The sequence below is a fragment of the Notolepis coatsorum genome (assembly GCF_963971535.1).
Source record: "Notolepis coatsorum genome assembly, chromosome: 20".
Lineage (NCBI taxonomy): Eukaryota > Metazoa > Chordata > Actinopteri > Aulopiformes > Paralepididae > Notolepis > Notolepis coatsorum.
Genome location: NC_140184.1, coordinates 12,289,303 through 12,301,768, shown reverse-complemented (window position 1 = coordinate 12,301,768; position 12,466 = coordinate 12,289,303). Strand labels below are relative to the sequence as shown.

At 44.8% G+C, this 12,466-nt stretch overlaps 1 protein-coding gene and 1 pseudogene across 2 annotated transcripts in view; one reads left to right on the top strand and one right to left on the bottom strand.

Annotated features, from left to right (window-relative positions):
• Positions 1-6,793, bottom strand: part of LOC311247056 (C-myc promoter-binding protein-like) — a 102,809-nt pseudogene extending 96,016 nt beyond the window's left edge. Inside the window, exons 1-4 of the transcript XR_014621009.1 lie at positions 6,733-6,793; positions 3,252-3,310; positions 2,607-2,751; positions 592-767 (exon numbers count right to left, since the gene is read on the bottom strand). The product of XR_014621009.1 is annotated as a C-myc promoter-binding protein-like (transcript). The remainder of the gene's footprint in view (positions 1-591; positions 768-2,606; positions 2,752-3,251; positions 3,311-6,732) is intronic.
• A 3,780-nt stretch (positions 6,794-10,573) lies between these two features.
• LOC311247302 (C-myc promoter-binding protein-like) overlaps positions 10,574-12,466 on the top strand; it is a gene marked incomplete at both ends in the record, with an annotated part of 28,548 nt that continues 26,655 nt past the window's right edge. The window contains one exon of the mRNA XM_084337661.1: positions 10,574-10,588. Coding sequence (XP_084193787.1) covers positions 10,574-10,588 — 15 coding nt within the window. The remainder of the gene's footprint in view (positions 10,589-12,466) is intronic.

Here is a 12,466-nt window from a genome sequence, read left to right as displayed (position 1 = left end):
ATGACGACGACATGACAGAAGTTGAACAGCGTGGGGAAAATTGTGTAAACTGGCGCAAGACATGTAGGAAATTGGAACGCGGAGGTCCACTCGACTATGAAAGCTCAAAGTGTCCGCGCGGACCTCCGCGGAGTCCGCTCGGAGTACGGTCCGCTCGACCATGGGAGCACCTTAAGTCTTTCTCCCATTCCATTCTGAAAGCCAAACGTATATACAACTACAACAGACCATGTGAGTTGTAACAATGTAACTATGCAATATTGTAATAAAATGTAATAAAATAAAATACTATCAAAGCTTTGACGTGGAGGACCAAGGGCCAAAACATTACATGGGCAGAGGGCCTACAAATGTAGCAACTAGCAAGTAAATTAAACACATCTCTTCCTTCCTTCCCATAATAATCACGTTATTTCAGAATCACTCCTGATATATAAAGGAAATACTGCACTGTTGTGGAACGCATCTCAAGTCGTCTCACTCTCTGGAACCCTGTGGAGGCCCGCTAACCAGTGTCAGGGTGCTGCACGGCGCACAGCCCCCGTCTAATGAGCTGCCTCAGCGGGACGCCTCAGGAGCCTCGCTACTCACTGGAAGATGGTGTTGGTGTCCAGATCCACACAGCTGACGTCTGGCGGGGGGTCGTACAGATCAAAGTAGCGGGAGTCCAGACCCACGATGAACGGGCAGGGAGCACTCAGTACGCCCGCCAGCGCCAGGGGGCAGAGAGGGATGTAGGGGCAAGGCCAGTGGAATGGAAAGATCATCTGAGAGAGAGAAGAAGAGAGGAGGAAGGAGAGAGAGAAAGAAAGAAAGAAAGAGAGGGGGCGAAGAGAGAGAGAGAGAGAGAGAGAGAGAGAGAGAGAGAGAGAGAGAGGGGGAGGAAAAAGAGAGAGGAGATAGAGGGGGAAGGAGAGAGGAGGAAGGAGAAAGAGAGGAGGAAGGAGAAAGAGAGGAGGAAGGAGAGAGAGAATGATGGAGAAAGATATATATAGAACAAGAGAGAGGAGGGAGAGAGAAAGGAGAAAGAGAGAGACAGGGAGAGAGAAATGAGAAAGAGAGAGAGAGAGGGGGGGGGGGGAAGGAGAACAAGAGAGAAGGAAGAGAGAGAGGGGGGAAGGATAAATGGTGGATATGAGAGAGAGAGAGACAGATCAAACTGGCTGTGAGATCTTGTGATGACTGTACACTATCTGCTTCAATTACTGCTATAATAAAAACGGGTCTGCTCCACCTTCTTCAGCCAGCAAAGAGCTACCGTCAGAGTCCGTCCAGTAAGTAAGTGCTACTGTTCTCTAAAGCTGAGTGAATACACAAAAGACTGGACAGTCCTCTTGGTGTTCTTCTTTATTGAGACAGTAGGGAGGCTGATCGGGACACTGTGTAGGAGAGATAAGGTGAGGAGGATATTCCAAGAGTTCAGTTCTACCCCAGTAGGGGTATTCCACTGAAATAGATTTTAAATTGTAATTCAGTTTAAACGTATAAGCTTGTTTAAACCGATGTTTAAAGGTCGAATCTGTAATTCCGTCAAACAGCGACCTCCCTGCAAAAGAGCTCTGTTTGGTATTGCACTTTATTTACATCCTTTTGCTTTGGTCCGACACGTGGGTCGGTGTTTAGTGGGGACAAGGGGGTGGCTCTGACAAGAGAGGTCACAGTATAATAAGTTACTAAACTCCAACCCGCACATCAGACCAAAACAAGAAAGTGAAGAAACTCCATCTCCATAGAACACCCATTTAACCCTTTCACTAACACACTGCCAAAGGGTTAACCCTTTCACTGCGACAATACAGAAGGTTAACCCTTTCCATTGCCACACGACAAAGGGTTAACCCTTTCACAACCACACTACAGAAGGTTAACCATTTCACTACCACACTACAGAAGGTTAACCGTCTGTATTGTTGCAGTGAAAGGGTTAACCCTTTGGTAGTGAAAGGGTTAAATGGTAAATTGTGCATTTATATAGCAGCTTTTATCCAAAGCGCTTTACAATTTGTTGTTCCTCACATTCACCCGTTCGCTCACACATTCACATTTCACACACTGACGGCGGAGGCGACCATGCAAGGTGCCGACCTGCTGTTAGGGGTTAAGTGTCTTGCTCAAGGACACTTCGACAAGCTGCCTGGGAATCGAACCGGGAACCTACTGGGAACCTTCCGCTCTACCTCCTGAGCCATTGTCGCCCCCTTTAACTACCACACTACAGAACCCTTTCACTACCACACTACAGACGGTTAACAGTCTGTAGTGTGGTAGTGAAAGGGTTCTGTAGTGTGGTTGTGAAAGGGCTAACCCTTTGTCGTGTGGCAGTGAAAGGGTTAACCATTTGATAGTGTGGCAGTGAAAGGGTTAACCCTTTGGTAGTGTGGTAGTGAAAGGGTTAACCAACACACCATCTCTGGGCCTTATAGGCGGCATCGACTTGACAATGTAAACATTCTAAATCGACTACATTTCATTTCCCGTCAAGGTGTTGATATTTGAGCAAACACGGCAACAGGAAATCAACCGCAGTCCGAGCCGTTCCCTCTAGCCACGCAAATTCCACCGAAGTCGCCTATAGCCGACTATTCGACACGGGCAGCAACACTTACATTCACCAGAGCCTCGGTGACGCTCGTCAACACCGCGGGTCGCAGGGAGTGGATCAGGATCTTGTGTTCCGTCACAGCAAACACCAACAGGGTGATGGCGTTCTCCGGACCCAGGTTCTGCAGCAGCGTGGAGAAGCGACCGCCGCTGTGGGGAAAGTACAAAAAGCACAAATAAATGAATGAATCTTTATTTCGAACATGATTTAATAAAAAAAAAAATTATAAAAAAGACAAACAACGGAAAATATACATATCACTGTTCGAAAAGAAGTAGGAAGAAGCCTAAGCGTATCTTGCCCTACCCCTGTCCGCCACTTCCAAGTGGGAACATTAATTAATACTTAAATTATATAATGGAGAATATCCACATTGCCAATAATTATTCATTCTTAACATTGAAAACAACATAAAATAAATAAAATAATATCAGTATCCATAATGTAGTACAAAAGAAAAAGAAAACAACAGCTTAGATAATAGTCACCTCCCCTTCCTCTTTTTGGTAATTTGCTAATATCATTCCTTTATACATTTTTTTTAAATAGAATAAGTCAATGGATCTTTACACCAGACACAGCATCGCTATGACTACCTGGCACACACGTGGAGAGGGGGGAGGAGCTAGTGAACTATAACACATCTTACCTGAGAGGCAAGGGAGAGGACACTGGCTGGCTCAACATCAGGCTGTCGTGAGGGGAGAGCTGAGGAGCGGGTCAAAGATCAAAGGTGTGACGAAACCCCCGGGAAAACATGTTTTGCAACACGTGATTCAAGTACCTAGTCATACGTGAACTACTCTACAGCAGTGGTTCCCAAAGGTGGGCCGCGAGCAGCCACGGGTGGGCCGCGAGATGATTTAAAAAAAATATTTTTTTTTTTTTTTTTTTGTCAGGCCACTGAACTTAGAAGCAGGCCAGGACAGTGTTTCTAGTTGTATTCTAAAATTCTATTCTATTGTATTCTAAAATGTGACTATATGGTTTTATATTAACTTAATAAATAAACAAAAACGAAAAATCTACTTATTTCAACGAACATTTCAAACTAAATAACAGATTATGCACATAAAACGCTGAAAACAACCGAAGCAACAATAGTATTTTAATGAGGCTATTATTATTATCATTATTATTTTGCAACAAGTTAGCCCTCTCATAAATAGCACATATAAATGAATAACTAACTTGAACTAACTTAATAGGATTGAAGTGATATTTGGCTTAAAAAATCGGTCGCCTGGCAAAAAAAAAAAAAAAAAAAGCCAGACGATGTGCATTGGGCCGCGGCTCTCTGACGCCTTATTTTCTGGGCCCCGGCCTGAAAAGTTTGGGAACCCCTGCTCTACAGTACATGCAGCCCATAATATCATATTCCAATGTGTAATATAGGCCCTCGTTCCAAATGGGGTAAGGAACATTTTAACAAGACTGATAGCAATTAATGATTTGCTGAATTGCACGAAAGCCTTTATTGAAGACGACATGTAGCCTAAATATGAATATTGACGAATACATTAGCAAACATTCAATGATGAGGAGGATGAGAAGGAAGCTGGCTGCTTTTTATTGTTTTATTGTAGATCCCCATTAGTCTACCCCAAAGTGAGACTACTCTTCCTGGGGTGCCATCCTGGAGAACCCCTCCCACCCCCTCTATGAGGAGCTAGCCAAGAGGAGAAGGAAGCTGGCTGCCATCCTGGAGAACCCCTCCCACCCCCTCTGTGAGGAGCTAGCCAAGAGGAAAAGGAAGCTGGCTTCCATCCTGGAGAACCCCTCCCACCCCCCTCTATGAGGAGCTAGCCAAGAGGAGAAGGAAGCTGGCTGCCATCCTGGAGAACCCCTCCCACCCCCCTCTATGAGGAGCTAGCCAAGAGGAGAAGGAAGCTGGCTGCCATCCTGGAGAACCCCTCCCACCCCCTCTATGAGGAGCTAGCCAAGAGGAGAAGGAAGCTGGCTGCCATCCTGGAGAACCCCTCCCACCCCCTCTATGAGGAGCTAGCCAAGAGGAGAAGGAAGCTGGCTGCCATCCTGGAGAACCCCTCCCACCCCCTCTATGAGGAGCTAGCCAAGAGGAGAAGGAAGCTGGCTGCCATCCTGGAGAACCCCTCCCACCCCCTCTATGAGGAGCTAGCCAAGAGGAGAAGGAAGCTGGCTGCCATCCTGGAGAACCCCTCCCACCCCCTCTATGAGGAGCTAGCCAAGAGGAGAAGGAAGCTGGCTGCCATCCTGGAGAACCCCTCCCACCCCCTCTGTGAGGAGCTAGCCAAGAGGAGAAGGAAGCTGGCTGCCATCCTGGAGAACCCCTCCCACCCCCTCTATGAGGAGCTAGCCAAGAGGAGAAGGAAGCTGGCTGCCATCCTGGAGAACCCCTCCCACCCCCTCTGTGAGGAGCTAGCCAAGAGGAGAAGGAAGCTGGCTGCCATCCTGGAGAACCCCTCCCACCCCCTCTATGAGGAGCTAGCCAAGAGGAGAAGGAAGCTGGCTGCCATCCTGGAGAACCCCTCCCACCCCCTCTGTGAGGAGCTAGCCAAGAGGAGAAGGAAGCTGGCTGCCATCCTGGAGAACCCCTCCCACCCCCTCTATGAGGAGCTAGCCAAGAGGAGAAGGAAGCTGGCTGCCATCCTGGAGAACCCCTCCCACCCCCTCTATGAGGCACATTCAGCTAGATTCATACCCCCCTGACACACCACTAACTGCCTCAGCCCGTCCAGCAGCCAGCAGCCATCAGGCTCCACAACCATGGGCCGGGACTGCTGCCAGCAGCTGGAGAACTAACAGTTGCAGAACTCGAGAACTATTAGGAATGCAGTCCATTTAACCACTAAGTGTGTCTGACTCTTAAAGGATAACTCTACTTTTTTTTTTAAATTAGCTTATTTAACATCTTCCCTGGAGTTAGACAAGAAGATACATACCTTTTTTGTCTCTGTGCGTGCATTTTAGCTTTGGGAATAGACGCTCCGTTAGCATAGCTTAGCTTCATCACTGGAAGTGGGGGAGGACAGTAGCCTTACAGTGCCTTACAGTGTATTGCAAGGTCTGACATTGACCAAACTTGATATGCATGACCTTGGTGGGCTCTAGGTCAACTCCTGAAAAGGGGGTCAATGTCAGACCTTGCAATCAAAAGTTAGGGGCGCACTGAAATTATGGCAAGGGTTATTAGCCCCCTAACTTTTGATTGCAAAGTCTGACATTGACCCCCTTTTCAGGAGTTGACCTAGAGCCCACCAAGGTCATGCATATCAAGTTTGGTCAATGTCAGACCTTGCAATACACTGTAAGGCACTGTAAGGCTACTGTCCTCCCCCACTTCCAGTGATGAAGCTAAGCTATGCTAACGGAGCGTCTATTCCCAAAGCTAAAATGCACGCACAGAGACAAAAAAGGTATGTATCTTCTTGTCTAACTCCAGGGAAGATGTTAAATAAGCTAATTTAAAAAAAAAGTGGAGTTATCCTTTAACCACCAAAACCTGCATGGACTTCAACATATGACATACTGTATATCATGCCGGTTAGGGTACAGACCCTCACCTGCACCTTACTCCTTTACTTTTACTCATAGTATATATTATTCAGATAAAAAAATGTATTGCCTATATTTATCGTATATAAATGTAAATATATTATAAGAGCATATTTAACTGCACCTTAGTTTACACTATTTTTATATTCAGATTTTATTTTATTTTATATTGCAGGTATAAAAGGTAGAACTAATTATAATATATACTGTAGTATTCAACATGTTTAGCCAACATAGGGTATTTGCTTACAAAACATTAACATTTCTAAAGATGCAATCATCTGTATTGTTACATATTCACTACTGAACTTCCGCTAACAGTTAGTTTTTTCAAAACACATAAGACACTGATAAAAATGTTTTTGAATGAAACACGGTGAAATGGAGAACCATACAAGTGCGATTTGAACATGTTTGAACAGCCAATGTACAGTAAGTAGTACTCTCAGTCGTATCACCTAAAAGTATACAACCTCTGCCGTCCTTAGCTCTGACTGCACAGACGTAACGTAACATCAGTCAGTCATGGTGAAGCTCACGACAGACCTGTATGGTTCTTCATCTGCACGCTTAAACGGACGCCGCTTTAGACCCACCTGCACCAGGATGCGGGGCCTCTGAGACGAGGGGAAGGGGACCTTGTACATGAAGTGGGAGATGTGCCTGACAGACAGAACAACAGCATTAAGACATGTGCCTGACAGACAGAACAACAGCATTAAGACATGTGCCTGACAGACAGAACAACAGCATTAAGACATGTGTCTGACAGACAGAACAACAGCATTAAGACATCATTAAGACATGTGTCTGACAGACAGAATGAGATCATTAAGACATGTGCCTGACAGACAGAACAACAGCATTAAGACATGTGTCTGACAGACAGAACAACAGCATTAAGACATGTGTCTGACAGACAGAACAACAGCATTAAGACATGTGTCTGACAGACAGAACAACAGCATTAAGACATGTGTCTGACAGACAGAACAACAGCATTAAGACATGTGTCTGACAGACAGAATGAGATCATTAAGACATGTGCCTGACAGACAGAACAACGGCATTAAGACATGTGTCTGACAGACAGAACAACGGCATTAAGACATGTGTCTGACAGACAGAACAACAGCATTAAGACATGTGCCTGACAGACAGAACAACAGCATTAAGACATGTGTCTGACAGACAGAATGAGATCATTAAGACATGTGCCCGACAGACAGAACAACATCATTAGAGGTCCCGTGTCTTGTAAATGGCCTTTTCCAGTGTTTATCATTGTTTCCTAGCAATGGGGGATTATATCAATGTGGTCTGTGTCTCTAATTATCATTTTGACTCATCAGTCTAGTCTCGAGTTCACGAGATCTTCCCTCACTCAACTAAGCCATTCTGATTGGACTGTTTTGCTGACGTGAATAAGGCACTGGTTGTAGCCACCGCCCACAATCAACAATTCGCTCAACAACAGAGCGAGTGGAATTACTTCCTCAAACAGAGGGTGCCGACAGACAGCAGAGAACGAGCGAGCGAGAGAGAGGGAGAGAGAGAGATAGAGAGGGAGAGAGAGATATAGAGAGGGAGAGAGAGAGAGAGAGGGACAGGAGCTTCTCTCTCTCAGGGAAGCACACACGCATTTTACACACAACCTCGACCGGCGCGCGGGGAAGCACACACGCATTTTACACACAACCTCGACCAGTGCCGCGGAGCCAGGCCAAAACAGCTTGAAATCTTGAAGTGGAAAAATGCTGCTTTTGAATACTTGATTAGAAATACAAAACAATGCATTTAAAACAAATAAACTTTACAGATGTGTTCCATAGACTCACAGGAATTGTGTAAAGTTGCCCAAATAGTGAAAGGAATAGCAAGACATCCCCTTTAAGACATGTGCCTGACAGACAGAACAACATAATTAAGACATGTGTCTGACAGACAGAACAACATCATTAAGACATGAGTCTGACAGACAGAACAATATCATTAAGACATGAGTCTGACAGACAGAACAACATCATTAAGACATGAGTCTGAGAGACAGAACAACATCATTAAGACATGAGTCTGACAGACAGAACAACATCATTAAGACATGAGTCTGACAGACAGAACAACGTCATTAAGACATGTGTCTGACAGACAGAACAACATCATTAAGACATGAGTCTGACAGACAGAACAACATCATTAAGACATGTGTCTGACAGACAGAACAACATATTTAAGACATGTGTCTGACAGACAGAACAACATCATTAAGACATGTGCCTGACAGACAGAACAACATCATTAAGACATGAGTCTGACAGACAGAACAACATCATTAAGACATGAGTCTGACAGACAGAACAACATCATTAAGACATGTGTCTGACAGACAGAACAACATCATTAAGACATGTGTCTGACAGACAGAACAACATCATTAAGACATGAGTCTGACAGACAGAACAACATCATTAAGACATCATTAAGACAAGAGGCAGGGGAACTATGTGAGAATGCTGTTCATCGACTACAGCTCAGCATTCAATACCATAGTCCCCTCCAAACTCATAGCCAAGCTCAGGGACCTGGGCTTGAACTATGACCTCTGCCAGTGGGTCTTGGACTTCCTGACGGGCAGACCCCAGGTAGTAAGAGCAGGCAACTGCACCTCCTCATCCATCACGCTCAACATAGGGGCCCCCCAGGGCTGTGTTCTGAGCCCCCTCCTCTACTCCCTGTACACACATGACTGCGTGGCACAGCGGAACAACAACACAATCATCAAATTTGCTGATGACACAGTAGTGGTGGGCCTGATCTCTGCCAACGATGAGAGGGCCTACCTGGAAGAGGTAGAGAATCTGTCACAGTGGTGTCAGGAGAACTGCCTCTCCCTGAAAGTCAGCTAAACAAAAGAGATGATTGTGGACTTCAGGAGGTCGGGGGTCAAGGACTACAGCCCCCTCAGCATCGACGGGGCACCGGTCGAGAGAGTGAACAGTTTCAAGTACCTCGGAGCCCACATATCCGAGGACTTGACATGGACCACACACATTGACAGTGTTGTGAAGAAGGCACGACAACGCCTCTACTTCCTCAGGCGCCTAAGGAAGTTCCAAGTCAGTCAGAAGATCCTTAAGAACTTCTACTCATGTACAATAGAGAGCATCCTGACTGGCAACATCAACTCCTGGTTTGGGAATAGCACTGCACAAGACCGTAGCAGACTACAAAGAGTGACACGTTCAGCCGAACGCACAATTGGAGGGGGGCTTCCCACCCTCCAGAACATTTACAACAAGCGGTGCAGGGGTAAGGCGAAGAGAATCATCAAGGACTCCAGCCACCCGAACAACTGCCTCTTTGAACTGCTGCGGTCAGGCAAGCGATACCGGAGTCTCATGGCGAGCACAGTAAGACTCAGAAGAAGCTTCTATCCCCAGACCATCAGGCTGCTCAACGAACAATAAACACTATGCAACAACCATGAAATGCACACAGCACACACACCCACACACTCACTTAAACAAACAACACACTGCAGCACCCACTCTCCACACTTTAGATCACCTAAACACACTTTACACTTTATATTTATTGGTAAAGGATTTGCACTACAACTCGTACACCTTACTGTAAATTGTACCTAAATTGTACCTCATCCCATTTCTGCTTTGCACTATATAGTATTGTATATTAGTACATTGCATAGTATATTGTATATTGTATGGTAACTCAGTTACTTCTATTCTGCATCGAACATTGTACATATGTCTATACTGAACACTGTGACCTATATTTTACTTCTATTTTACATGCTATACTATTTTATTTCATACTTATCTTGTCTAGCACAGTCTCTGGAGCGTAACAGTAAGAATCATTTTGTATAAAAGTATTCTGTACTTCTGTATGACAACTATTAAAGAAACTTAAGAAACTTAACTGACAGACAGAACAAGGACATTAAGACATGTGCCTGACAGACAGAACAAGGACATTAAGGGATGAGTCTGACAGACAGAACAACATCATTAAGACATGAGTCTGACAGACAGAACAACAGCATTAAGACATGAGTCTGACAGACAGAACAACATCATTAAGACATGAGTCTGACAGACAGAACAACATCATTAAGACATGAGTCTGACAGACAGAACAACATCATTAAGACATGAGTCTGACAGACAGAACAACATCATTAAGACATGAGTCTGACAGACAGAACAACATCATTAAGACATGAGTCTGACAGACAGAACAACATCATTAAGACATGAGTCTGACAGACAGAACAACATCATTAAGACATGAGTCTGACAGATAGAACAAGGACATTAAGACATGAGTCTGACAGACAGAACAACATCATTAAGACATGAGTCTGACAGACAGAACAAGGACATTAAGTTTCATGAATGCAAAGCATTCATCGAGATGTTAAAGGATAAGGTGAGAACTTTGGAACCAAAGCCTTATTTCCAAGTAACCAAAGGTGTTGTTGATCAGTAGAGTCCTTTCTCATCACAATCCATGCTGTTCTCCGGCTAGTTAGCCACAAAACCAATGCAAAGGCCGCGCTGTACAAGCCCCAAAATAAATGCTGAAACAACAATAAAACAATTAAACCTACTTTGGGTTCAATTCAGGGCTTTTAGAGACGGGAGCGTAGTTTTGTGGGCAATTAACTGGAGCTGCAGGCATCGAGTAGAGAGATACTACATGCCCTCATGGGGCCTGCATACCCAGAATGCCTTGCGGTCCGACGAACCTAGTCATAGAACCTCTTTGTGATTGTAACGTTACTAGAGCTAGCTAATAGCAAGCTGGTGAAATAGCCCCATTTGACAGTAGTTAGCAAAGGCAAGATACATAGCATGCTAGTCGCTAATGTTACCACTTGGTTCCGATGCTGTGTTGTATCAAATTGTTGTATTTTTAGATGGAACATTATAGGGCTGACCCCAAACGCTTGAACGTTCGGACCTTCGTTTGTTACGTTTTCATTGGAATCTTAATTAATGGGTTCGAACCTCTGCTTAAATTATTTTTTTATTTACACTAAAAATATATATCAGAATGTGATATACATCTCCAAAACATTCCTGTAAACATGTTGTGACCTGTGTATTTACCACGTAAAAAGAAATGCACTCGCCTACCACCGCAGAGACTCTGGGATCGAATCCAGCTGTCAGCGGTACCTCCGGCTTTGTCAGTCGTCCCTACTAACACAATTGGCAGTGTTAGCGGGTGGAAAGCCGGCGGGGTATGTGTCCTGGTCGTTGTAAACTGCGGTTCCTACTGGTCGGTTGGGGCGCCTGTTCAGCAGGGAGGGGATCGGGGGGAAATAGCGCGAACCTCCGCACGCGTTACATTCCCCCAGTGAGAGTCCTCGCTGTCAGGTGAAAAGAAGCGGCTGGCTGACTCCACATGTATCGGAGGAGGCATGTGGTAGTTCTACACCCTCCCTAGGCCGACACGACAGTGGGACAATGCACGCAACGACCAGGAAGGGAATTGGCATAACGACAAAATTGGGATGGGAGCAAAATACAGAAAAAGTGAGAACAAAAAAATAATAAAAAATAAATAAATAAATAAAATTATTCAACATTTTCATTTTCTAAGCAGATATAGACTCAACAATTTTTTGCCGAACCACTACTGCCTGGGCACAGTGATTTCATCACCTCAAAAGCCCTGTTGTTTTTTGAAAAACTGAAATTTCTCCACGTGGTAAATACACAGGTCACAACATGTTTACAGGAACGTTTTGGAGTTGTATTTGGAGTGTATTTTGTGACTGTTGGGAACTAGGCTACACTGGCACACCTACTTCCAGTGAATGACGCTAAGCTAGGCTAAGCTAACGGGGCGGCTGTTCCCTAAGCCTAATGCATGCACAGAGAAGAAAAGGGTATGCATCTGCTTGTCTAACTCCAGGGTAGATGGCAAATAAGCTAATTTCCCAAAAGGTTGGCGTGTTCCTTTAAAGGAAAACTCCAACAGTTTGGGAAATTAGCTTATTTGGCATCTACCCTGGAGTTAGACAAGAAGATACATACAATTTTTCTTCTCTGTGCATGCAGTAGGAGTAGGAAGACACGCACTGTTAGCCTAGCTTAGCGTCAGTCACTGGAAGTAGGTTCCTCCATTAGCCTAGTTCCAAATGTCTTCCTACTCTACAGCATGCACAGAGAAGAAAAAGGTATGCATCTTCTTGTCTAACTCCAGGGTTCACAAAATGTTGGAGTTTCCTTTAAAGGTCCCATGCATTATAAATGTCATTTTCAGTCTCTAGCATTGTATTATAGTAACCCTAGGGAG